The sequence below is a fragment of the Lissotriton vulgaris genome, chromosome 9 (assembly GCF_964263255.1).
Source record: "Lissotriton vulgaris chromosome 9, aLisVul1.2, whole genome shotgun sequence".
NCBI lineage: Eukaryota > Metazoa > Chordata > Amphibia > Caudata > Salamandridae > Lissotriton > Lissotriton vulgaris.
The window spans coordinates 1,216,163,390-1,216,190,686 of record NC_141697.1 but is presented as its reverse complement, the minus strand read 5'-3'; the positions used below and the strand labels follow the sequence as shown (position 1 = coordinate 1,216,190,686).

The following is a 27,297-nucleotide window of genomic DNA, read 5'->3' as shown; positions in this document are numbered from 1 at the left end:
AGAGCAGATTTCCTACTCCTACTTAATCTTCTTCCCACAATTCACATAGAGACTATTCTCCAACTCTGAAGGACAGTCCACCGTCTAGAATCTCTCCAGTAGATGACATCTACACATTTCAGGACATTTTCGGAAGATGAGCTCTTAAGCTGGGTATTCCTATGCCAGCTCGCCAAAGCAAGTCTTCTATGATTTTTGAAACCATGCATCACAGGACAGCGGCTAAACCTCCCCTTCTCTTGGTTCCAGGTATCATAGAACCAGTTATGGAAGACTTCCTCACACCTGCGATGATTAAATCGGCTCCAGCGAGGATGCTGAAAAAATATTGCTCACCAGAGAATGATCCACTCTTCCTCAGAGCCGACCCTTCCCCGGATTCAGTGATAATTTTGGCGGCGAGAAAGACCCATGCCGTTGCCTCTTCCTCCACTGATCCTCCAGACAAGGAGAGCAAGACGCAAGATTCCTGGGGACGGAGGGTGTGTGGCACTTCGGCATCTTTGTTGAAAGTATCCAAAGCGAACGCTCTTCTGGGCCGCTGCAATAGATCCCTGTGGGATTCTCTAGCTTCCTCAATAGGATCGCTGGGATTTCGAGGAGATCCTTATGGAGGGTAGCCAGGTTTCCAATCAGCTCATTAGCGCTGCAGCTGATGGAGCTACCCTTTCGGCACATGAATATGCTAATGGGGTATGCGCAAGGAGGTCATCTTTGGTTGCGTCTCATCGCACTAAAACCTGAAGCTCAGTCTTGTATCATGAACCTGCCTTTCTCTGGGTCCTCTTTATTCAGCTCACACACTGACGAAGAAATGCAGCATATGAAAACGGAACTGGACACACTAAAGGCCGTTGGTCTAGAAAAGAAAAAAGTGTTCCACAAAAGGTTCCGCCCCTACAATAGGAGATCTTTCCAACAGAGGGTTAAAACCCTCAGTGGCAGAAGAATCAAGATCAACAGGGGCAGCAAAGGTCACAATACAGAGGCAGGCGCTCAAGAGGTGGAAGAAATCCGCATCAAGGCAACAACTCCAACAAGACGCAAACCAAACAATGACCACTCCAGTGGGGGGGAAGCATCGCAATCATATAGAAGAGTGGCGTACTATCACAAAAGATCGCTGGGTGTTAGCTACGCTTCAGAATGGTTACTCTCTTCGTTTTCAACATCAACCTCCTGCTATCCCTCCAATACCAACATCGGGTCATCAGTTAAGACTCCTGCAAAAAGAGGTGGCCACTCTTCTCATGAAATCAGCCATCGAGAAGGTACCAAGATCTCAAAGAAGGAGATCGTTTATTCAAGATACTTCCTAGTCAAGAAAAAGGGCCAGGAAGCAGAGTACAGACCCATTCTGGATTTGTGGACATTCAATCTTTATATCAAAAAGGAAAAGTTTGCATGTTCGCTCTTCATCAAAGATATCCACATCTCAGGCAGGGGGATTGGATGTGTTTGTTGGACCTACAAGATGCATACTTCCATGTCCCGATCACTCAGTCACAGGCAATTCCTGCAGTTCCGGGTGGGAACCTCTCATTACCAGTTCAAAGTCCTCCCATTCGGGTTGAAGTCAGCCCGAGTGTTCGCGAAGTGCAGAGCGGTGGTGGCAGCCGCTCTGCGATGCAGGGGGACTTCGTGTACCCATACTTGGACAACTGGCTGTTGAAGGGTCCTTCCCCAGATAGTGTAAGGGACCACTTTATGAGCTGCATCGACCTATGTTGCCGGCTGGGTCTACATGTGAATTTCAACAAGTCAACCTCACAGCCGACACAGAAGATACATTTCTTAAGAGCTCTGCTAGACTCCGAGGCAGGAAAAGTGTTTCCTTCGGAGGAGAGACCGTGTTCCATCATTCAGAAATGCCAACTGGTTCTGCGCAACAAATATCTGACGGTGCGAAGGATTGCCTCCCTGCTAGGGTTTATGGCATCCTGCATCTTTCTGGTCCCCAATGCCAGACTACGGATGCGTCCTCTCCAGCAGGATCTGGAAGACAAGTGCGACCAACAGTCAGGTAGCTGGGACGACAAGATAGCTTTGTCAAACGCAGCTCGAGAGTCCATACCTTGGTGGATGAAAAGACGAAATTTGCAAGTCGGAATTCCGTTCCATCAACTTTCACCTGCACAGACCTTGATCACAGATGCCTCACTACAAGGCTGGGGGGCGCACAGGGGACATCTCCAGACACAAGGGCTGTGGTCTCCCAAAGAGCGATCCTACCACATCAACATGTTGGAGCTGAGGGCAGTCCACCTAGCCTTCAAAGCCTTCCTACGCTCGATTCAGACAACATCAGTGTTAGTACAAACGGACAACACCACCACAATGTACTACTTGAACAATCAGGGAGGAACACGCTCACGCACCCTTTCCCCTGGAGGCACAAAATCTGTGGCATTGGCTCCTGGCTTGGAATCTGTCAGTCACAGCAGTCCATCTGCCAGAAGAACAGAATGTGAGAGCGGACGATCTCAGCTGGCATTTCGAAAACAGAGCGGACTGGGTTCTCAACGACGAGGTAGTCGAAAGCATCTTCCAGTCTTGGGGTCATCCCACCATAGATCTCTTCGCGGACGACGAAAACACCAAATAATGAAACTTCGCCTCAAGGTTCTACCGAACAGGATCGAAGGGGAATGTAATTTTGATAGACTGGTCAGGGGCATTTGTGTACTCCTTTCCACCCCTTCCGCTGATCCTTAAGGTGGTGAACAAGCTAGCTCACTCGTGCACAAGGATGATTCTCATTGCCCCAGACTGGCCGAGACAGTGGTGGTACCCGGACCTTCTACATCTGTCAGTGTCCTCACAGGAAGCTGCGTGCAGGCTGGACCTGCTATCCAAGATGAACGGGAGGATTCATCATCCCAACCTTCCTTCACTGAACTTGGCAGTATGGCTCCTGAGGTCATACAATTCGGCCACCTAGGACTGCCGCAGGACTGCATGTCCATTTTGAAAGAGGCAAGACGTCCTTCCACAAGGCCTTCCTATGCATGCACGTGGAAGCGTTTCTACATGTGGTGTATGCAGAACAATTGTCATCCTATCAAGGGTCAGGAAGAGGTCATTCTCCCTTACCTATTGTATCTGGCTAAAGCAGGGTTGAAATTTAATTCCATTACGGTGCATTTAGCAGCTATAACGACTTATAGACGCTCACTTTCTCATCCTTCTTTTTTCCTATTACAAGCTGTTAAAGATTTTCTGCAGGGCTTGAAGAAGGTCTACCCTCCGGTACGGCCTACGTCTCCACCCTGGGAGTTAAACCTGGTGCTATCAAAATTGATGGGTCCACCTTTCAAACCTATTCATAAAGCAACCTTGCAACATATCTCTTGGAAGGCTGCTTTTTTGGTAGCGATCACGTCAGCTCGCAGGGTGAGCGAGATACAGGCACTCTGTTCTAAAGAGCCCTATACAGTTTTCCATCTAAATAGGGTGGTGTGTAGGACACATCCCTCTTTACTTCCTAATGTGGTGTCAGATCTCCATGTGAACCAGACCATCTCTCTACCCACCTTTTTCCCCAATCCCTCCACTCCATCTGAGAGGGCTTTGCATTCTTTGGACTTGAAAAGGATTTTAAAATTCTATCGATCTGTCCAAAACTATAAGAAAGTCTGATCAACTGTTTGTCAACTATGGTTAGATCAGAACTGGTTTTGCAGCTTCGAAACGTTCCATTTCCCGATGGATAGTTTCATGTATCAAATTTGCTTACCAATTGGCGCAGAAGACCCTTGGGTTTTCCCCTAAAGCACATTCCACCAGAGGAAAAGAAGCTACTACAGCTTTTCTTCATAATGTGCCCATGTCTGAGATCTGTAAGGCGGCGATCTGGAGGTATGTCCATACATTTACCAGACACTACTGTTTAGAATCTGACACCAGAGCAGACACCCAGGTAGGCCAATCCTCCTTGCGGAATCTGTTCAACAGCTGATTTCGGCTGTTGCAGTTTTTGTTGGGTCATGGTTTTTCTCATTTACCTGCAGGTGGTTGATGGGCTTGCTATTCTATTCAGTGCTTATGACTATTGATGAGGATCCCCTGGACGGGAAGGAAAAGTTGCTTACCTGTAATCCTAGTTCTCTTCCAGGGGTATCCTCATCAAAGTCATAAGCAACCCACCTGCCTCCTCAGGTAAATGAGACACGATCAAAGTGATAATGGATTTTGTTGAGCCCTGGCTTTCAGGGTTATGCAAAGAACAACTGACCTAACTGTCACCCCTGAGGCATGATGGGAAGCTGGGGGTCACGGCCCCCTTAAAGGCACAATGCCAGTTTTGTTAAAAATGCTATCATTTTCTATGTTTTTGGTTTACAATGCAGCCTGTAGGCTAACAATGTCTACTTTATTTGGACTTTCATGATATATGAGTGTTTGTTGCTCATTAAAAAACAGAGTTTAAGTGCTACTTGCCCTCAGGAGTTTTTTATGTTTGCAAATCATTCTTTATATGGGTATTTCCATTGTTTAGCCTCCTATTGGGAGCTGCATTGGTTTGAGAAAAGATGATATATGTACATACACATATGTGGAGCTGTATATATGTGATTTCCATATATAATTTTTATATTATTTCTGGGTCCCCGCACATGGGCGGGAATATTCAGTGCTTATGACTTTGATGAGGGTACCCCTGGAAGAGAACTAGGATTACAGGTAAGTAACTTATCCATCTCAGACAAACGTCTCTCACCCTCATTCTAGTCGCCCCCAACATGGGCCAGACAGCCTTTGTACTACACTGTACTAAAACCATCAATCTGTCCCAGGAAAAACTTCCACTCCTTCCCCGGAGACGCTGCCAAATCAAACACCAGACTCATCACAGCTCAATCTTAAGAATTGGTACCTGGGATCCTAGAGTTTGGCTACCTCTATCTTCCACAGGAATGCATGCCCATCTTTAAGGAGGGCAAAAGACCTACAGCTTGTGCATATTATGTGGCAAATGGAAATAAATTGTTCTCAACTGTATTAATCACAGCTCTGATCCCCTAAAGCCTTTGCCTTCTTTACCTACAAAAATATTGCTTGGCTTAAACATTCATTTACTTGCATCTAAAAGCAGTTACAATGTAAATGCAGAACAGACAGCATACTTCGCAGTTAAAAAACCCAGCAATTAAAGTATTTATGGAGCGGTATTACGAAAATAGTAATACTGCCTTAAGACCCTCTGGCCGCAGTCTGGAACCGTAATATAATTTGTACCAGACTTATGGGACCACCCTCCTAAAAAACATGGCAGCTACAGTTCGTTCCATGGAAGGTAGCCTTCTTAGTAGCTATTACTTCCAGTAGACGCATTAGTGGGTTATATGCTCCTGCTGCTAAAGATCCTTTGATGAGAGTACTTAAAGACAGGTGCGTTTTAAGCACCAACCCTAATTTCCTTTTGGAAGTGGTATCCCTTTCCATCTCAACCAAACTATTGAACTTCCAGCTTTCTATCCAAAGAATCAGTGACCAAAAGTGCACTGCACACACAGGAGTTTAAGATGTCTCTTATGTATTACATAGATAAGATCAAGCCATTTCATTTGTAAATTTAGTGAGAATAACTTGGCCTGAGACCTAGGTTTACAGATCACTAACTTTTCTGTTTTCTTTTGTGATCTTCATATTGCTGTTTAACACTGTAAAGATGTTATCAGTTTATATAAACTGGAGTTGAAATGTTGTGCACATTTTTCTGTAGTTGTAGCACAAAACAATGTGATGTGTTTTCATTCTTGCAGGGGACAATATGATATTCTTGTCAACAAAGATGGCAGGGAATCCCGTTGTGTTGGTTGCTATGATAATCATGGTAGCTTTGGTGAATTGGCTTTGATGTACAATACACCTAGAGCAGCTACCATCATTGCAACGTCAGAAGGAGCACTTTGGGGACTGGTAAGTAGATTTTTATTTCAATTAGAGTGGTGTTGGATTATATTTAGCTAATCCATTTTGTATTTGTGTACCATAATCTCTTAAATCTTTAATCTTTTTATTGCAGGATCTCTTTGTAGATACATTTCTACTTGTCTCAGCCTAACCTTTAAAAGAGAAGAGACTATGTTAACATTGCTACAGATACCCATTTTTTAAATTTGGCAAGAATGTTGTGTAATCTTTTACAGTAGCAGGTAGACTAATTCCCTTGCTAAAGTCACTGTGGCGTTTCGTTCTGCCCACCATTAAATAAGGGTCAATTCCACTAAATGAAGTAATTTCTTCTGTTTAGTAGGTATTTGTGTTTTGAAATTATTTTAGGTCACTGTTTCCTGTAACCAATCATCGTTCAAACATATATTTGTATATTACCGTAAAATAAGGCTTTTCCCTAAATCAGTCTGATTGATTCACATGCTTTGAATTCTTCACAGTTAATCCAACTGGAAATCCTTTAACATATCCCAAAGCTAACTTAATACAGTAGACTATACATCTCACTGTGGATTTCTGTTCACATTTATATTGGGTGAAAAAGCACAACAATCCCCAGAAGGCAGAGTATGTCTGGCTGAAAAAGCCCATAGCTAGTCAAACATCACATAAGCAGCTTAACATTATTGCTTCCATATGTCTGAATAATCTCGTAAATACTAGTTGATTTGAAAGGAGTGTTGCCCCTTAAAGATTGGTATGTCTGGCAATAGTTACTTACAATTCCTGATAACTTCGAAAACAAACCTGGAAAAGACCAATCTGCTTGGCAGAGCTCTACCCATTGACAAATTTGCCTTTATGTTAGCGTAGCTGGTTTTCATTCAGTCATATAATTATGAATCTTGGTTAACTAAAGCCTTGGACAAAATTGCTCCATGGACTAATAAACCACCAGCCAGACAATCCAAAAGTGCCCCATGGTTCACAGAAAAACTCAAAAATGCTAAGGCCCTTTGCAAATCCATAGAACGGAAATGGAGGAAAAACTACACTCCGGAACTCAAAGAAAACTATAGAAGCTAACTGAAAAAATATCAGAAATTGGTAAGATTAGAAAAAAGCTTTTATTACAAAAGCAGAATTGTGGAATCCAAGAACCCTACGAAGGAGCTATTTTGTATCTACAGAGAAATTACCAACCCATCACGCCTAGATACCAAAGATACCTACTCCACGGAGATATGCGACCAGATAGCGGATTTCTTCGTGGAAAAGGTAGAAAAAATCCATGCTACCTTCTCAAGTAGCACTAATACAGCAAAAAACAATATAGACAATCCAGGCTCCCTCTCTTCTAAATCTCTCCTCACCAATTTCAGGACCCCTAACAAACAGGATTTAATGAAAATTATTAATGGAATTGGCTCAGGCTCCCCTATGGATGCCTGCCCCCCGGAACAATGTAAAGCGGTCATGGAAAACATATTACTAGATCAAATTAGTAATATGATCACCTTATCATTCCAAGAAGGCCACGTCCTGAAAAACTGGAAATCTGCCCAAGTAATACCCTTAAAAAAGAAGCCAAATATCCCAATTTCTCAGCTCCAAAATCTCAGGCCGATCTCGCTTCTCCCTTTCTGTGCCAAAATCATAGAAAAGGTGGCCAACTTACAACTCATGGAGTTTCTGGAGAAAGAATCTCTCCTCCACCCCTCTCAGTCAGGGTTTAGATCAGGCCACTCAACCGAATCAGCAGTTCTGTTTTCAACTGAACAGATCCGGAAGTTGGTGGATGAGGGAGAGACAGCAGCATTGGTCCTACTGGACCTAAGTGCAGCGTTTGATACCGTGCTGCACTCAACGCTGCTGTCTCGACTCTCAGACATGGGAGTAAAAGAGCTAGCCCTCACCTGGTTCCAGTCCTACCTCACTGACAGAACGTTCCAACTTCTTTGCCCACCCTTTAAATCCTCTCCTCGCAGTGTCTGCCATGGGGTTCCACAGGGCTCTAGTTTGAGCCCTACTTTATTTAACATCTACATGGAACCCCTGGCACGCATCGCGGAGGATTTTGGAGTGGGCATTGTCAGTTACGCTGACGACACTCAGTTGATATTCAAACTAACTCCAGACAGCAGAGACTTAGCTAACAACTTCTCCAACTAAATGTCAGCGATAGCGACTTGGATGAACAATAACTGCCTCCGCCTAAACGGAGACAAAACAGAGGTACTGATAGTAGGTAAAGCTGTATCTGCTTGGTCCCAGGCTTGGTGGCCTAGCGAACTAGGAGAATTACCTATGCCAGTGGAGAAAGTGAAAAATCTAGGCGTCATGTTGGACTCCGACCTCTCAGGCAAAGCCCATGTGAACAAAGTGACAAGCAAATGCTTTAGCACTCTAAAAATTCTTCGCAAAGTACTAGACCTCTTGCCGACCGAAGCGAGAAAAACCATAGTTCAAGCTTTAATATCCCCTCACTTGGACTATGGAAATGTTCTCCTGTTAGGTCTAAATCAGAAGGGACTGCACCAACTAAAACGTATACAGAATTCAGCAGCTCGACTGGTGCTCGGTCTCCCTCGGAAAACATCCACTAAAAATGCGCTTGCCAAACTTCACTGGCTCCCGATTAGAGAGAGAATTATATTTAAGACACTCTGCTATGCTCATCGCATTGCCCATAATAAAGGCCCCAGCTATCTGAAAAACCTCATCACCATTCACCGCCCGATCAGGGATCTGAGATCGTCGGGCATGATGCTATTTAAAATCCCTCGCATCACAAAATCTAAAATGGGAGGGAAATCCTTCCGTTACCTGGCCACTAAATCTTGGAATGCTCTGCCAATCCACTTGCGGATGGAGCCCTCCGAAACGAGATTCAGAGCAAAACTGAAAACCCACCTTTTCCCTAAACACTAAATTTTGTCATCTCTCGGACCGAATTTCCTTGGACGAGTTTGCATTTGCAGTTAGCGCGGGGACACAGTTTTGTGTAGCCAGGCGCTCAATAAATGTTCTATTATTATTATTATTATTATTATTATTATTATTATTATTATTATTATTATTATTATTATTATTATATATTGTTCAAGTCACTATGAAAGATTAGTAGTGCTAGGTGCAGAAACTCACATTTCAGTATCACCTCTGAGAGGCTGACTTGACTGGGACAGAGTCAGTCATTTGTCAGGTTTGCATCTGAAATGGCCTTTGTGGTTGGGCAGTCAGTCAGACCCCAAGCACATTCTTACATCTGACTGGCTCTGTTCCAACACTTCTGTATTGTGTGAGAAATGATGTGTGTGATAATTTTGACAAAATAAAAATCTCCATAAATGTATGTCTTTCTCTTAATAAATCTGTTTGAACTGGAGCCCCTGCAGGCTTAATTAAGCTACTTTATCAGTGGGTCCCGTGTCACTTTGTTGATTTTTCTAACTCTATGTGAGCTTTTTAAAACATTAAGTAAAGCATGTTGTCGTATTTTTGGCACTGAGCCAAAATTGCTTGAAAAGTCACCATATGTTCTCCTGTTTTGTACTCTGGCTTGCTGACCTTTCTCCCCATTGATTCATTTAACCGAGATTTAATTTTAACTGCCTTTAATTTGGTTTAAATCACTATAAGCTTATGAGGGCTAGATTTAGTAGCTATGTTTCCACAATCTAGCTTTTAGAGATGTAGCAGCCTGAGACCGAGAACTACCACAGACTTCATATATTCTGTGATTGAGCTCCCTCACATCCTTGTTATCGGATCCCTGTGGGGTAATCCCAATCTGTCTCCTAAGGTTTTTATCTGGTTCATTTTGTGGTAGCTTACACATGCTGACAGACTATTGCTTTGAAATATTGTATGTGAGGTTGTCCCATAAAAAACAGTAAAACAGTCTATGCAGTTAACAGAAAAAGAACTGGAAGACACAATTCTTTTGATAAAAAGATCAAAACCTATTCATTAGAAACGAAAAAGATTGTCAATGGAAAATATGGATCAAATGATAAAGAACATAGGTTTAATCTTTACCATATAAAAGAGTGGAATTAACCATGAGACTTCAGATTTTAAAGATGTGGGCTATGGAAAAGATGACCTGCAAATTCATGTGGAAGATTGTATTATTGACTAGGGTTACTCAGAAATTATATCCTTCAGATTTGGAGTTTAAGAAGAAGATAATAGCCAGGGGGAAATGAAGGACATATCTGGAAAGACTTCCATATCGGGTATGGTCATCAGGAGACTTCTGGGAGTAGAGAGGATTTAAGATATGCTCCAGCCGAGAGAAGGTGCTTTATTACTGCAGATGTAAAATGTGAAGGTCACCGGATGCTGCTGTTGCGGCCTTCTGTTGCTCGATTTATTTTGGGTTTCTTCATTCTTTCATTGGCCCTGCTGGTGAAGCTGGAGAGCGTTGTTGAAGATGGACTTAATGAGCAGGCCTTTCTACAATAAGAGCCTCACTGGACAAGTTTCAAGATCTTTAAGTTTGAGGCATGTGAGCTGCAGATCATACACTATGCATGAGATCGCCATCTGGTGCTGGGCTCGGATACTTGCACCTTGTTGTTGTCTTGGAAGAAGTCTTTGTATTCACGAGAAAGGTGACTCCTCCCTTGGATGATAGTGTGCATGGGCATCGACTCTATCCTTAGATTGTTTTTCGCCATGATGGGAAATTATGGAGTTAGTAGAAAAGAAAGAGATGTCCATGTGTGTATATCTAAATAAGATAAAACTGTAACAGATACAGGTCCCGGCATTAGGGGTATCTGTCGGACTGTTTCTAGATTTCGGAACAGACTACTAAAGATGTGCATGGATGACTACTGGACTGCGATTGGTCATGGCAGGCCTCTCTCCTTACTTCTTTCGACCACTTAGCAAAGACCATTTCTTCAGTTATCCACATACTTCATCTCATCACCTTGCTGAAGACATCTTTTTTGGATTTTCCTATCAGTACCATCCAGACAAGTATAACTAGTTGCCTGAACAGTTCTAGAGAATATGTAATCCCATTTACCTCAAAAAGCCTACAACAAGCTGCTGTGTGGGGGGTGAAAGACCAATTACCTTGCCTTATTGATTCTAGCTGCTTGATAGTTGAGAACCTGGAGAACGGTCATGTAGACCTATCCCTAAGTGCTTGGCATTCAGCCTCATTCAAGCAAATGCCACCAACACTAGGTATTTCTTTGGTATGTTTTCCAAAACACTGAGTGCCCGTTTATACTCTCTGAGTTATAAATCAGTTGCCTCACATGCCTTATTTTGTCCTTCAGCACTCTTCATCCAGAGTCCCTTTTTCATCGGTCTTCAGGCACAGAAAGAAAACCAAATAGATACCCTGTTTGCTGAAATAATTGTGCATGGTCTTTTAAGAAGAGCCATTCACACTTTCTCCAGTTAATTTCCATCATGGGACTTTTATATAACCTTGGTAAAACATTTTTTTAAATGCTATTGCTTTTGTTTGGCGCTATGCCTCTAGAAGGGGAAGTGCAATTAAAGCATTTTTAATAGATTGATCCTTAGATGAAATCTAACAATAGTGAGATGACTTTATAAACTTAAAACTAACAGTGATTCCTGGGTGTAAGTCACAGCTCGCTTCATGAGTGGCAAGAGATTGTAAAATTATCAGCTGCTTTGAAGTTACTGTAATTAAACAACAGGGGGTGGTGATGGACAGAGTTTCTGAATTAAGCAGAATACTCTCACCCAGTCAAGAGATCAGGGCTTGATCCAACACCGTTTTTTAGCTCACTGCACCATCCCAGCTCAGAACCTGGCTATATGCAAATTAGTCTGTCCCTGGCCCAGTGCATCATGGGAACAGGGCAGACCAAACTACCTAGCCAATTCTTTCACTGGGAAGGAAACAAGCTTCCGGGTACCGGTTTCTGGCATTACAGCCGTCTTCGGCCAGGCTTGCTTGAATCCTGATGGTGCAATGAGCAAGGGACTCGCGTCTGAGTATACCCTTCCACGCTTATGGTGGACAAAATAATTAAACATCTGAAAGAAACACGTTAGTGTTAGATTCCTTACCTTAGAATATCCCCAGGCGTCAGTCTGGATCCGGAAACTTTTGCGTAGCAGTACCCCTGCGCGTCGGTAGGCGTCGTCTGCAGGCGTCCCCTGCGGCTCCGCGTCCGTCGTCGGCGTCGTGCGCCGTGATGACGTAGCTGGAGTATATAGACACCGCCTCCGCGAGCTGACGTCAGTTCTTCTTTTTTCCGCGCCAGTGGACGCAGATCTGAAGAGCAGTACTCCGGTCTTTGACCAAGTTTTTTCGAAGTTATTTCTCACTTTGTGCCTGATAGGATGCCTGGGTTCAAGCACTGTGATGACTGTGAGCGCACGATATCTGAAAGAAACACGTTAGTGTTAGATTCCTTACCTTAGAATATCCCCAGGCGTCAGTCTGGATCCGGAAACTTTTGCGTAGCAGTACCCCTGCGCGTCGGTAGGCGTCGTCTGCAGGCGTCCCCTGCGGCTCCGCGTCCGTCGTCGGCGTCGTGCGCCGTGATGACGTCGCTGGAGTACATAGACGCCGCCTCCGCGCGCTGACGTCAGTTCTTCTTTTTTCCGCGCCAGTGGACGCAGATCTGAAGAGCAGTACTCCGGTCTTTGACCAAGTTTTTCAATTGTTTTTTCCTCTACGGTGCCTGATAGGATGCCTGGGTTTAAGAATTGCGATGACTGTGAGCGCACGATGTCGGTCACAGACCATCACCGCCTCTGCCTCCGGTGTCTGGGCCCTGACCACGACGTGGACTCCTGCGTCGACTGCCGGGCCCTTACCAACAAGGCTAGGCGGGAGCGGTCCCGCAAGCTACTGGAGCTCCGGGTGTCGGCCCCACGTCGGGACCGGGAGCGGTCCCGGTCCGGCCGGAGGTCGAGAGAGCGTTCGAGGGAGCGGTCGCGGAGCCGCGCCGGGCGCTCCGGAAGTCGACACCACTCGTCAGGCTCGTCAGGTAAGAAGCACAAGAAGTCGGGGCGTCGTCATCGTACCCCCGACTCCCCCCGACGCTCGCGCGATGCGGCCGGGGGCTCGGGTGACCCCAACCCCGCGGCTCCGCGAGAGTCGCCGGCGCGGCCTGCCTCATACCCTCCGGTCCCTGGGCATGGCGCGACGCCTGAGGAGATCGAGGCGTTCCTCATGGCCATGAGGGCGCTCGCTTCTCCGACGGGGCCTACGGCGCCTTCGGGCCCAGTGCTACCGTCTGGGGGCCCTAGCGGTTCGGGTGTCCCTGCCTCGGCGCCGTCGGGTGCTCCGGCCCCGGCGCCGCCGACGGCTCCGACCCCGGCGCCGCAGGGGCCTTCGGGATCGACGCCGGCTGGTCTTCCGGCCTCCCCGGCGCCGTTGCCATCGGGGTTACCCCCGACGCCGCCCCCGCGCGGCGCCGGTTCTCCACTGCCGGTTCCGGCCGGCGGTGGGGTTCCGACGCCGGCTCCGGGCGGCGCCGTCCCCTTACCTTCTCCGACGCCGGACGCGGCGCCGGACGGGCGTCGCACGACGCCGGTCCCGGCGCCGATGGGGCCCATGAACCCCGAGGAGCCGGTCTTCATCATTGACTCCGAATACGGAGAGGATGAGGAGTACGGTGAAGGTTGGGAGGGGTCCGAGGACCCTCTGGCTCGCGAGTGCCAGTATGACCCGGACTGGACAGGTGACTTGGGGGATGCCAGTGGTTTGGACGACTCTCCTAACCCTGGTTTGATCTCTCCTCCAACCGTGGCATCGGTGGAGGGAGCTGCCTATTCTGTGGTGCTGATGAGGGCTGCCAAGGCCTTACACCTTGAGCTCCCCGTCGCGGCCGTGAGGCCTAACATCCTCACCGAGGTCTTCAAACCGCAGTCATGCCCACTGGAGCCACTGCTGCCGTTTAATGAAGCCTTGTCTGACGTTCTGTTGGGCACGTGGTCCAGGCCCGCTTCAGGTGCGCCTGTGGATCGGAACGTGGCCAGGCGCCACCGTCCTTGTCCGGACGACCCCAAGTACCTGTCTACCCACCCCACTCCTGAGAGTCTGGTGATCCAGGCCTCGACCTCCCAGTCCGCATTCCCGTCGGCCCCGCCCGACCGGGAATCCAAGAGGTATGACCAGTTTGGCAAAAAGGTCTTCTCGTCCATTAGTTTGGGCCTGCGGTCTTGCAACACCGCCTGCCTCTTGGGCCGCTACACCCACTCTGTGTGGGATACGGTCGCGGAGCTGCTGCCAGAATGCCCCATGGAGGTGCGGGCAAAGCTCGGTCAGGCTGTGGCTGAAGGCCGAGATGCAGCGAAATATTCAATTCGGTGTGGTCTTGATACGACCGACTCGCTGGGCAGAGCTATGTCTACGACGGTGGCGATTCGTCGCCACGCCTGGCTGAGATCCGCCAATTTTTCGGCTGATGTCCAGAATACCCTGATGGACATGCCGTTTGATGGCTGTCACCTGTTCGGTGACAAAGCGGACCACGCGCTGGAACGCTTCAAGGACTCCAGGGTCACGGCCAAGTCCTTGGGTCTCTCGACCCAGCGTCAGCAACCGGGTTCGTTTCGTCCCTTTCGTGGCCAAGGAAGGGGCGCCCCCACACGTGCTGCCAGCCACGCGCCGCAACAATCTTTCCAACGCGGTGGCGGCCGTGGAAACCGCCGTGGTGGCGGTCGGGGACAACGGCGGGGTCAGACCACACCCTCCCCCGCAGCATCTACCCCAAAATCCTCCTAGTCCGTGCTTTCGGCCCCATGTGACGCCAGTGGGTGGCAGGGTTCGCCATCACCACGCTCACTGGCGCACGATCACTTCGGACAGGTGGGTGCTGCAAATCGTCCGAAGGGGCTACTCCCTCCCCTTCGAGACCTCTCCTCCAGCCATGCCACCGCAGAACCACCGTGTGTCGGGGGACCACTTGACACTTCTGCAGGAGGAAGTTACGGCCCTCTTGGCCAAGGGGGCCATCGAGCGCGTTCCTGGGCCAGAAGTAGGGCGTGGTTGTTATTCCCACTACTTTCTGGTGCCCAAGAAGGACAAGGGGGGCCTACGTCCTATCTTGGATCTAAGGAACGTCAACGGCTTCCTCCGGAAGGAGAAGTTCAAGATGTTGACGTTAGCTCAGGTCTTGGCTGCTCTAGACCCACAAGACTGGATGGTAGCGTTGGACTTGCAGGACGCCTATTTTCACATCCCCGTCCTGCCGGCCCACCGGCGTTACCTGCGGTTCACGGTAGGCCAGGAGCATTTTCAGTTTATCGTGCTCCCCTTCGGCCTTACCAGCGCCCCACGGGTGTTCACAAAGGTGATGGCGGTGGTCGCAGCCCATCTGCGCAGGTTGGGGGTTTCAGTCTTCCCCTACCTAGACGACTGGTTGTTGAAGGCGGGCTCGCCCCAGACAGTCGTCCACCACCTTCAGATGACGGCAGACCTCTTGCACGACCTGGGGTTCTCCATCAATGTGCCGAAATCACACCTGTGTCCCTCTCAAAAGCTCCTCTTCATCGGAGCGGTTCTGGACTCGGCGCAGTTTCGGGTTTATCCTCCGGAACGGCGGGTTCGGGATATTCAGGCTTTGATTCCCATCTTTCAGCCGCTATCCCGGGTTTCGGTCAGGTTGACGCTGCGGCTGCTGGGACTGATGGCTTCCTGCATCCTTCTGGTGCATCACGCTCGGTGGCGGATGCGGGCTCTGCAGTGGGACCTGAAGTTTCAGTGGGCCCAGCATCAGGGCAACTTGTCCGACCACGTCTTGATCTCGGAGGGCACTGCGAGACAACTGCAGTGGTGGCTTACGGACCGCGATTGGGTCAGGGGCAAGTCCCTCTCCCTTCCCCAACCGGAGCACGTTGTCGTGACGGACGCGTCCCTCCAGGGCTGGGGTGGCCACTTGGGAGAGGCAGAGATCAGAGGCATCTGGTCTCCGGCGGAGTCCCGGCTCCATATCAACCTATTGGAGCTGCGGGCGATTCGTCTAGCACTGAAGGCATTCCTCCCCTTTGTCAACGGGAGTGTGGTGCAGGTGTTCACCGACAACACCACCGCCATGTGGTACTGCAACAAACAGGGCGGTGTGGGGTCGTGGACCCTTTGCCAGGAGGCTCTGCGCCTCTGGCAATGGCTGGAACGTCAGGGCGTGACTCTGACGGTTCAACACCTGGCAGGTTCTCTGAATGCCAGGGCGGACGAACTCAGCCGACGGTGCTCGATGGATCACGAATGGCGTCTGAACTCGGACGTGGCGCAAGGCATCTTTCTGCAATGGGGAGAGCCTTGGTTAGATCTATTCGCCACCGACGAAAACGCGCAATGTCATCAGTTCTGCGCGTTGGAGTTTCCAAGACGGCACTCGCACGGCGACGCCTTTCGGCGCGAGTGGAGTTGCGGTCTGTTATACGCCTTTCCGCCTATACCACTTCTGCCCAGAGTGCTGAAGAAGATCAGGCGCGACCGGGCCCAAGTTATCCTTGTGGCTCCGGACTGGGCTCGAAGATACTGGTATCCCGAGCTACTCAACATGTCAGTCGGTCCCCCGATCCGCCTGCCCCTTCAGGAGGACCTTCTGTCGCAGCAGCAGGGGACGGTCTTCCACCCGAACCTGTCCAGTCTCCACCTCCATGCTTGGAGATTGAGCGGCGGCAGTTGAGGCCATTTGACTTGCCTCCTGAAGTCTGTGATGTTATTCTGGCAGCCAGGCGTCCCTCCACTAAGTCGGTATACGCCTGTCGGTGGAACAGATTTGTGGCATGGTGCACAGCAAAGGCTGTGGATCCTCTTTCTGCCCCTCTTTCGGAGGTTCTTCTGTTTCTTCTTTCTCTTGCCCAGCAGGGCTCTGCTCTGGGCACTATCAAGGGCTACCTTTCTGCCCTTTCAGCCTTTTTGAGGCTTCCTGATCAGCCTTCTTTGTTCAAATCCCCGATTGTAACTCGATTCTTGAAAGGCATCACTCACATGTTTCCACCTGTTCCGTTTGTGATGCCTCAGTGGGATTTGAACCTGGTTCTAACCTTTCTAATGTGTGCTCCCTTTGAGCCCCTTCATTCTTGTCCTCTCCGTCTCCTGACTTTAAAGACGGCTTTCCTGGTTGCCATCACCTCTGCCAGGAGAGTGAGTGAGCTCCAGGCTCTTTCTGTCCAACCTCCTTTCCTGTCCATTCATCCTGATAAGGTGGTTCTGAGGACTAGACCTTCTTTCCTGCCCAAGGTGGTTTCGGCCTTTCACATCGGGCAGTCCATCACCCTCCCTTCCTTCTTCCCGCCTCCGCATCCTTCAAAGGATGAAGAGCGGCTCCATCGTCTGGACCCAAAACGTGCGCTTTCATTTTACATGGATCGCACACGCCGGTTCCGGGTGGATGACCAACTGTTTGTTGGCTACGTGGGTGCGAAGAAGGGACGGGCGGTCTGTAAACGAACCATCTCTCGATGGGTCGTCCTCTGCATCAAAGCGTGCTACTCTTTGGCTCGGAAGGAGCCTCCTGTTGGGCTGAGGGCCCATTCCACTCGGGCCACGGCGGCTACCACTGCCCTGGGCCGGGGAGTCCCCTTGCAGGACATTTGCCAAGCGGCTACGTGGGCCTCGCTGCACACCTTTGCGAGGCACTACTGCCTGGACAGCCAAGTCCGGAGGGATGGCTTCTTTGGCCGTTCTGTCCTCCAGGACTTTCTGGTGTAGTTTGTATTGGTTCGCAGACCCACCACCGGGGTTGGTATTGCTGGGGTATGTATTCTAAGGTAAGGAATCTAACACTAACGTGTTTCTTTCAGATGAACAAGTTACTTACCTTCGGTAACGATATATCTGTAAGAAACATTAGTTAGTGTTAGATTCCTTACCGAACCCACCCATCCTCCCCGTTCTGCGAACTGATACCTAGGGTTAAGGTCATCCCTTTCAGGGCCCTAGTTTTTACATGGCACCAGTGTTGGTTCTCTCATGGCTCTGCGTCTCCTGGCGCGGAAATGCTGTGTGCAAAGAACTGACGTCAGCGCGCGGAGGCGGCGTCTATGTACTCCAGCGACGTCATCACGGCGCACGACGCCGACGACGGACGCGGAGCCGCAGGGGACGCCTGCAGACGACGCCTACCGACGCGCAGGGGTACTGCTACGCAAAAGTTTCCGGATCCAGACTGACGCCTGGGGATATTCTAAGGTAAGGAATCTAACACTAACTAATGTTTCTTACAGATATATCGTTACCGAAGGTAAGTAACTTGTTCGTCGGTCACAGACCATCACCGCCTCTGTCTCCGGTGTCTGGGCCCCGACCACGACGTGGACTCCTGCGTCGACTGCCGGGCCCTCACCAACAAGGCTAGGCGGGAGCGGTCCCGCAAGCTACTGGAGCTCCGGGTGTCGGCCCCACGTCGGGACCGGGAGCGGTCCCGGTCCGGCTGGAGGTCGAGAGAGCGTTCGAGGGAACGATCGCGGAGCCGCGCCGAGCGTTCCGGAAGTCGACACCACTCGTCAGGCTCGTCAGGTAGGAAGCACAAGAAGTCGGGGCGTCGTCATCGTACCCCGACTCCCCCCCCCCGACGCTCACGCGATGCGGCCGGGGGCTCGGGTGACCCCAACCCAGCGGCTCCGCGAGAGTCGCCGGCGCGGCCTGCCTCATACCCTCCGGTCCCTGGGCACGGTGCGACGCCTGAGGAGATCGAGGCGTTCCTCATGGCCATGAGGGCGCTCGGTTCTCCGACGGGGCCTACGGTGCCTTCGGGCCCAGTGCTACCGTCTGGGGGCCCTGGCGGTTCGGGTGTCCCTGCCTCGGCGCCGTCGGGTGCTCCGGCCCCGGCGCCGCCGACGGCTCCGACCCCGGCGCCGCAAGGGCCTTCGGGATCGGCGCCGGCTGGTCTTCCGGCCTCCCCGGCGCCATTGCCATCGGGGTTACCCCCGACGCCGCCCCCGCGCGGCGCCGGTTCTCCGGTGCCGGCTCCGGCCGGCGGCGGGGTTCCGGCGCCGGCTCCGGGCGGCGCCGTCCCCTTACCTTCCCCGACGCCGGACGCGGCGCCGGACGGGCGTCGCTCGACGCCGATGGGGCCCATGAACCCCGAGGAGCCGGTCTACATCGTTGACTCCGAATACGGAGAAGATGAAGAGTTCGGTGAAGGTTTGGGAGGGGTCCGAGGACCCTCTGTCACGCGAGTGCCAGTATGACCCGGACTGGACAGGTGACTTGGGGGATGCCAGTGGTCTGGACGACTCTCCTAACCCTGGTTTGATCTCTCCTCCTTCCGTGGCATCGGTGGACGGAGCTGCATATTCTGTGGTGCTGATGAGGGCTGCCAAGGCCTTACACCTTGAGCTCCCCGTCGCGGCCGTGAGGCCTAACATCCTCACCGAGGTCTTCAAACCGCAGTCATGCCCACAGGAGCCACTGCTGCCGTTTAATGAAGCCTTGTCAGACGTTCTGTTGGGCACTTGGTCCAGGCCCGCTTCAGGTCCGCCTGTTGATCGGAACGTGGCCAGGCGCCACCGTCCTTGTCCGGACGACCCCAAGTTCCTGTCTACCCACCCCACTCCTGAGAGTCTGGTGATCCAGGCCTCGACCTCCCAGTCCGCATTCCCGTCGGCCCCGCCCGACAGGGAATCCAAGAGGTATGACCAATTTGGCAAGAAGGTCTTCTCGTCCATTAGTTTGGGCCTGCGGTCTTGTAACACCGCTTGCCTCTTGGGCCGCTACACCCACTCTGTGTGGGATACGGTCGCGGAACTGCTGCCAGAATGCCCCATGGAGGTGCGGGCAAAACTCGGTCAGGCTGTGGCTGAGGGCCGAGATGCAGCGAAATATTCGATACGGTGTGGTCTCGATACGACCGACTCGCTGGGCAGAGCTATGTCAACGACAGTGGCGATTCGTCGCCACGCCTGGCTGAGATCCGCCAATTTTTCGGCAGACGTCCAAAATACCTTGATGGACATGCCGTTCGATGGCTGTCACCTCTTCGGTGACAAGGCGGACCACGCGCTGGAACGCTTCAAGGACTCCAGGGTCACGGCCAAGTCCTTGGGTCTCTCGACCCAGCGTCAGCAAACGGGTTCGTTTCGTCCCTTTCGTGGCCAAGGAAGGGGCGCCCCCACACGTGCTGCCAGCCACGCGCCGCAACAATCCTTTCAACGCGGTGGCGGCCGTGGAAACCGCCGTGGTGGCGGTCGGGGACAACGGCGGGGTCAGACCACACCTTCCCCCGCAGCATCTACCCCAAAATCCTCCTAGTCCGTGCTTTCGGCCCCATGTGACGCCAGTGGGTGGCAGGGTTCGCCATCACCACGCTCACTGGCGCACGATCACTTCGGACAGGTGGGTGCTGCAAATCGTCCGAAGGGGCTACTCCCTCCCCTTCGAGACCTCTCCTCCAGCCATGCCACCGCAGAACCACCGTGTGTCGGGGGACCACTTGACACTTCTGCAGGAGGAAGTTACGGCCCTCTTGGCCAAGGGGGCCATCGAGCGCGTTCCTGGGCCAGAAGTAGGGCGTGGTTGTTATTCCCACTACTTTCTGGTGCCCAAGAAGGACAAGGGGGGCCTACGTCCTATCTTGGATCTAAGGAACGTCAATGGCTTCCTCCGGAAGGAGAAGTTCAAGATGTTGACGTTAGCTCAGGTCTTGGCTGCTCTAGACCCACAAGACTGGATGGTAGCGTTGGACTTGCAGGACGCCTATTTTCACATTCCCGTCCTGCCGGCCCACCGGCGTTACCTGCGGTTCACGGTAGGCCAGGAGCATTTTCAGTTTATCGTGCTTCCCTTCGGCCTTACCAGCGCCCCACGGGTGTTCACAAAAGTGATGGCGGTGGTCGCAGCCCATCTGCGCAGGTTGGGGGTTTCAGTCTTCCCCTACCTAGACGACTGGTTGTTGAAGGCGGGCTCGCCCCAGACAGTCGTCCACCACCTTCAGATGACGGCAGACCTCTTGCACGACCTGGGGTTCTCCATCAATGTGCCGAAATCACACCTGTGTCCCTCTCAAAAGCTCCTTTTCATCGGAGCGGTTCTGGACTCGGCGCAGTTTCGGGTTTATCCTCCGGAACGGCGGGTTCGGGATATTCAGGCTTTGATTCCCATCTTTCAGCCGCTATCCCGGGTTTCGGTCAGGTTGACGCTGCGGCTGCTGGGACTGATGGCTTCCTGCATCCTTCTGGTGCATCACGCTCGGTGGCGGATGCGGGCTCTGCAGTGGGACCTGAAGTTTCAGTGGGCCCAGCATCAGGGCAACTTGTCCGACCACGTCTTGATCTCGGAGGGCACTGCGAGACAACTGCAGTGGTGGCTTACGGACCGCGATTGGGTCAGGGGCAAGTCCCTCTCCCTTCCCCAACCGGAGCACGTTGTCGTGACGGACGCGTCCCTCCAGGGCTGGGGTGGCCACTTGGGAGAGGCAGAGATCAGAGGCATCTGGTCTCCGGCGGAGTCCCGGCTCCATATCAATCTGTTGGAGCTGCGGGCGATTCGTCTGGCACTGAAGGCATTCCTCCCCTTTGTCAACGGGAGTGTAGTGCAGGTGTTCACCGACAACACCACCGCCATGTGGTACTGCAACAAACAGGGCGGTGTGGGGTCGTGGACCCTTTGCCAGGAGGCTCTGCGCCTCTGGCAATGGCTGGAACGTCAGGGCGTGACTCTGACGGTTCAACACCTGGCAGGTTCTCTGAACGCCAGGGCGGACGAACTCAGCCGTCGGTGCTCGATGGATCACGAATGGCGTCTGAACTCGGACGTGGCGCAAGGCATCTTTCTGCAATGGGGAGAGCCTTGGTTAGATCTATTCGCCACCGAAGAGAACGCGCAATGTCATTAGTTCTGCGCGTTGGAGTTTCCAAGACGGCACTCGCACGGCGACGCCTTTCGGCGCGAGTGGAGTTGCGGTCTGTTATACGCCTTTCCGCCTATACCACTTCTGCCCAGAGTGCTGAAGAAGATCAGGCGCGACCGGGCCCAAGTTATCCTTGTGGCTCCGGACTGGGCTCGAAGATACTGGTATCCCGAGCTACTCAGCATGTCAGTCGGTCCCCCGATCCGCCTGCCCCTTCAGGAGGACCTTCTGTCGCAGCAGCAGGGGACGGTCCTCCACCCGAACCTGTCCAGTCTCCACCTCCATGCTTGGAGATTGAGCGGCGGCAGTTGAGGCCATTTGACTTGCCTCCTGAAGTCTGTGATGTTATTCTGGCAGCCAGGCGTCCCTCCACTAAGTCGGTATACGCCTGTCGGTGGAACAGATTTGTGGCATGGTGCACAGCAAAGGCTGTGGATCCTCTTTCTGCCCCTCTTTCGGAGGTTCTTCTGTTTCTTCTTTCTCTTGCCCAGCAGGGCTCTGCTCTGGGCACTATCAAGGGCTACCTTTCTGCCCTTTCAGCCTTTTAAAGGCTTCCTGATCAGCCTTCTTTGTTCAAATCCCCGATTGTAACTCGATTCTTGAAAGGCATCACTCACATGTTTCCACCTGTTCCGTTTGTGATGCCTCAGTGGGATTTGAACCTGGTTCTAACTTTTCTGATGTGTGCTCCCTTTGAGCCCCTTCATTCTTGCCCTCTCCGTCTCCTGACCTTAAAGACGGCTTTCCTGGTTGCCATCACCTCTGCCAGGAGAGTGAGTGAGCTCCAGGCTCTTTCTGTCCAACCTCCTTTCCTGTCCATTCATCCCGACAAGGTGGTTCTGAGGACTAGACCTTCTTTCCTGCCCAAGGTTGTTTCGGCCTTTCACATCGGGCAGTCCATCACCCTCCCTTCCTTCTTCCCGCCTCCGCATCCTTCAAAGGATGAAGAGCGGCTCCATCGTCTGGACCCAAAACGTGCGCTTTCATTTTACACGGATCGCACACGCCAGTTCCGGGTGGATGACCAACTGTTTGTTGGCTACGTGGGTGCGAAGAAGGGACGGGCGGTCTGTAAACGAACCATCTCTCGATGGGTCGTCCTCTGCATCAAAGCGTGCTACTCTTTGGCTCGGAAGGAGCCTCCTGTTGGGCTGAGGGCCCATTCCACTCGGGCCACGGCGGCTACCACTGCCCTGGGCCGGGGAGTCCCCTTGCAGGACATTTGCCAAGCGGCTACGTGGGCCTCGCTGCACACCTTTGCGAGGCACTACTGCCTGGACAGTCAAGTCCGGAGGGATGGCTTCTTTGGCCGTTCTGTCCTCCAGGACTTTCTGGTGTAGTATTGTATTGGTTCGCAGACCCACCACCGGGGTTGGTATTGCTGGGGTATGTATTCTAAGGTAAGGAATCTAACACTAACGTGTTTCTTTCAGATGAACAAGTTACTTACCTTCGGTAACGATATATCTGTAAGAAACATTAGTTAGTGTTAGATTCCTTACCGATCCCACCCATCCTCCCCGTTCTGCGAACTGATACCTAGGGTTAAGGACATCCCTTTCAGGGCCCTAGTTTTACATGGCACCAGTGTTGGTTCTCTCATGGCTCTGCGTCTCCTGGCGCGGAAATGCTGTGTGCAAAGAACTGACGTCAGCGCGCGGAGGCGGCGTCTATATACTCCAGCGACGTCATCACGGCGCACGACGCCGACGACGGACGCGGAGCCGCAGGGGACGCCTGCAGACGACGCCTACCGACGCGCAGGGGTACTGCTACGCAAAAGTTTCCGGATCCAGACTGACGCCTGGGGATATTCTAAGGTAAGGAATCTAACACTAACTAATGTTTCTTACAGATATATCGTTACCGAAGGTAAGTAACTTGTTCAACAGGGGTTGGTGATGGACAGAGTTTCTGAATTAAGCAGAATACTCTCACCCAGTCAAGAGATCAGGATTGGCTTGGTAGTTTGGTCTGCCCTGTTCCCATGATGCACTGGGCCATGGACAGACTAATTTGCATATAGCCAGGTTCTGAGCTGGGATGGTGCAGTGAGCTAAAAAACGGTGATGGATCAAACCCTGATCTCTTGACTGGGTGAGAGTATTCTACTTAATTCAGAAACTCTGTCCATCACCACCCCCTGTTGTTTAATTATTTTGAAGTTACTGTAGGCTTTGGCTCCTTTACAGCCGTCATATGGATGCATAAGCAGGTACATAAGAACGTATTTCTAGACTGGAAGGCTAAGCTCTTCATGTGCCTTCTAAGTACATGATACTTGTTACTCTGGTCAAACATACACATCAATAAAAACAAAATGCTAAAGAAGATTTTTACCTGCTGTATTGTTTCTTCAGAATTAGTATCCTATATTAATTTACATGTAATCCACGTGATGACCTAACCGTCTCAGTGAGTAAAATAGTAGTTGAGGTGAAGTTACAAAGGATGCAGTGCAGATGAGTGTGATTGAAAAATGTTTTATGGCTAGAAAAGTTTAATATATATCAGCCCCGAAGACACCACCCGCACGATGAACACCATCCACTCCGGATCACCAACCGACCCCTGCCCCCACCATGTCTTCAACAAGGTCGACTCCATCATCGCCCCCCCAACTCCGGGACATCATCAACTCCTCTTTCAACACCGCCACCTTCCCGGAGACCTGGAAACACGCCGAACTCAGCGCCCTCCTGAAGAAACCAACAGCGGACCCCACCGACCTCAAGGACTACTGACCCATCTCGCTCCTCCCTTTTCCCGCAAAAGTCATCGAGAAGACAGTCAACAGACAACTTCCTCGAAACGAACAGATCCCTCGACCCCTCGCAGTCCGGCTTCCGAGCCAACCACAGCACCGAAACTGCCCTCATCGCAGCCACGGACGACATCAGATCCCTGCTCGACAACGGGGAAACAGCGGCCCTCATCCTCCTGGACCTCTCCGCAGTGTTCGACACTGTCTGCCACCGCACCCTAGTACAGCGCCTCAGCAACATCGGAATCCAAGAGAAGGCAACGGGGTGGATCTTCTCGTTCCTCGCCGGAAGAACCCAGAGAGTCCGCCTCCCCCCGTTCAGATCCGAGGGCACCGAAGTCATCTGCGACGTACCACAAGGATCATCACTCAGCCCAACCCTCTTCAATGTCTACATGAGCCCTCTCGCAGCCATCGCACACAAACACAACCTCAACATCATCTACTACGCCGACGACACCTAGCTCATCCTCTCCCTCACCAACGACCCCGCCACCGCCAGAACCAGCCTACACGAAGGGATGAAAGACGTTGCCGAATGGATGAAGATCAGCCGACTGAAACTGACAAGACGGAAATCCTCATCTGGGATCATCACCCTCCGCCTGGGACAACTCCTGGTTGCCCCCTGCCCTAGGCACCACACCCAAAACAACGGACCACACACGCAACCTGGGCTCCATCCTGGACTCCTCCCTCTCGATGACCAGACAAGTCAACGCCGTCTCATCGTCATGCTTCAACACCCTGCGCATGCTCCGTAAGATCTTCAGATGGATCCCCACCGAAACCAGGAAGACAATCACGCAGGCACTCGTCACCAGCCGACTGGACTACGGAAACACCCTCTACGCCTGAACCACAGCCAAACTTCAGAAAAGACTCCAGCGCATCCAGAACGCCTCCGCACGACTCGTCCTGGACATCCCCCGACACAGCCACATCTCCGGCCACCTGAGTCCTGCACTGGCTCCCTGTCAGCAAGAGGATCTTGTTCAGGCTCCTCACCCACGCACACAAGGCCCTCCACGACCGAGGCCCCAACTACCTCAACAACCGCCTGACCTTCTACGCACCCACCCACCCGCCAGCTACGATCAACCAGCCTCGCCCTCGCCGCCGTTCCACGCGTCCGCAAAGCCACCGCCGGGGGAAGATCCTTCTCCTACCTGGCAGCCAAGACATGGAACTCCCTCCCGATCCACCTCCGGCTGACCCAGGATCATCTGTCCTTCAGGAAGCTCCTCAAAACCTGGATCTTCGAGAAGTAGCGGACCCCCCTCCCCCACCCCCGCACCGTGAGACCCTTCCGGGTGAGTAGCGCGCTATACAAATATCCATAATTGATTGATATATGTATGCCTGCTTTCTTTTCTCGTGATTGGAAACAGGTGGCCTCTTTTGGTTGACACCAAGAGGACCGAATGATGTTGATGGTCTACAGTTTACAGGTTACTTTCTAAAGTGCTATGAATTTTAATACGTAGGATTACCAGCCTGACAACAGGCAATATTCTTAAATCGAGGAGTGACATTGCAGATAGTAAAATGTATTTTCATGCACCTTTTTAAATTGTCTGTATTTGAAGAAAGTGTTAATAACTTATGTGCACGTTTCTTTCCTCCATATTACATTGCCTTTATTTCTTCTCAGTAATATACATTTTATTCATGTGTAGCCATGTGCCTTACTGGACCTGTTCAACATTTAGTCAGTGTGAATGTTAGCGTTGCCAACAGCTGTATGGTGGACATAATCTGCATTCTTTGTTTATTTTGCAGGACCGAAATACTTTTAGAAGACTTGTTTTGAAAAACAATGCACAAAAGAGAAAGACATATGAGCTATTTATTGAGTCTGTACCCATCCTTAAATCATTAGAGGTGAGATTATTGGACAAATTTGAAATGACTGCAGTTGTAATGCATTCTGTTAGACCTAAAAGAAATCATTGCTTTCATATTGATTATAGCACAGACCATATTATAACATGCAAAGTTGCCAAATGTAGGGTCCTCTGTCAGTGTACGGCTTTTAATCATTTATTTGTACTTTTTCATTGCTTGTTATCCACCCGGATAACATGCATTTAGTTTTCCAACAATCTAGTACTACCTGGAGACAAAAGGGTCACTCATTGGTGTATTTGTAAGCAAAAACACACCTTTGACCATCAACATAATCCACAAACCTTTGATATTCATATCTGAAATATTTTACTAGTTTCCTCAGAACCATCAGACTTGGAAGGAGCCAAGACAGATGGTGTGTAAAACAGGTGTAACCTAGGTACTCATCCAGGGGATACTCATCAATAGTCATAATCTATGAATAATCCCCGCCCATGTGCAGGATCTTAGAGCATATAGAAAATAAATATATATACATATATATGCATATGTGAAAACATATACATGCAGCCTAAAATATTTCCAAAATGGCAAAGATGCTGAAATTACATAGGTTTGTATAGTAGCACCTATACTCTCCCAACCCCTAAGGAAGAAAGAGAGCAGTAAACATTTTTCATACAACAATGCTTTATTGCCATAGAAAAACCTGTAATTGCTGGCATTTGCCAGTAGGCTGCAGTAGAGTATAAAGAAAACAAAGAAAACGGACACCTTGCCTTTAAGGCATTTGAGTAGGGGTACTGTGCCTTTAAGACCTGTAGGCGACCCCCTGCTCTTATGATGCACCACAGGTGGCAGTTAGGTCAGTTCTTTTTCCGTCTCCTTCTGTGAGGATCCTGAGCTTGAGCTCTTCAATTTTTTCACTAAAACTGATCTTGAAAAGAATTTTTCAGAAAATTCGACGTT

At 50.8% G+C, this 27,297-nt stretch overlaps 1 protein-coding gene across 1 annotated transcript in view; it reads left to right on the top strand.

Moving 5' to 3' along the window:
* The window catches only part of PRKAR2A (protein kinase cAMP-dependent type II regulatory subunit alpha), a 711,046-nt gene that overhangs the window by 416,191 nt on the left and 267,558 nt on the right, over window positions 1-27,297 (top strand). The window contains exons 6-7 of the mRNA XM_086939313.1: window positions 5,766-5,922; window positions 26,260-26,361. Of these exons, the coding sequence (XP_086795439.1) occupies window positions 5,766-5,922; window positions 26,260-26,361 (259 nt within the window). The remainder of the gene's footprint in view (window positions 1-5,765; window positions 5,923-26,259; window positions 26,362-27,297) is intronic.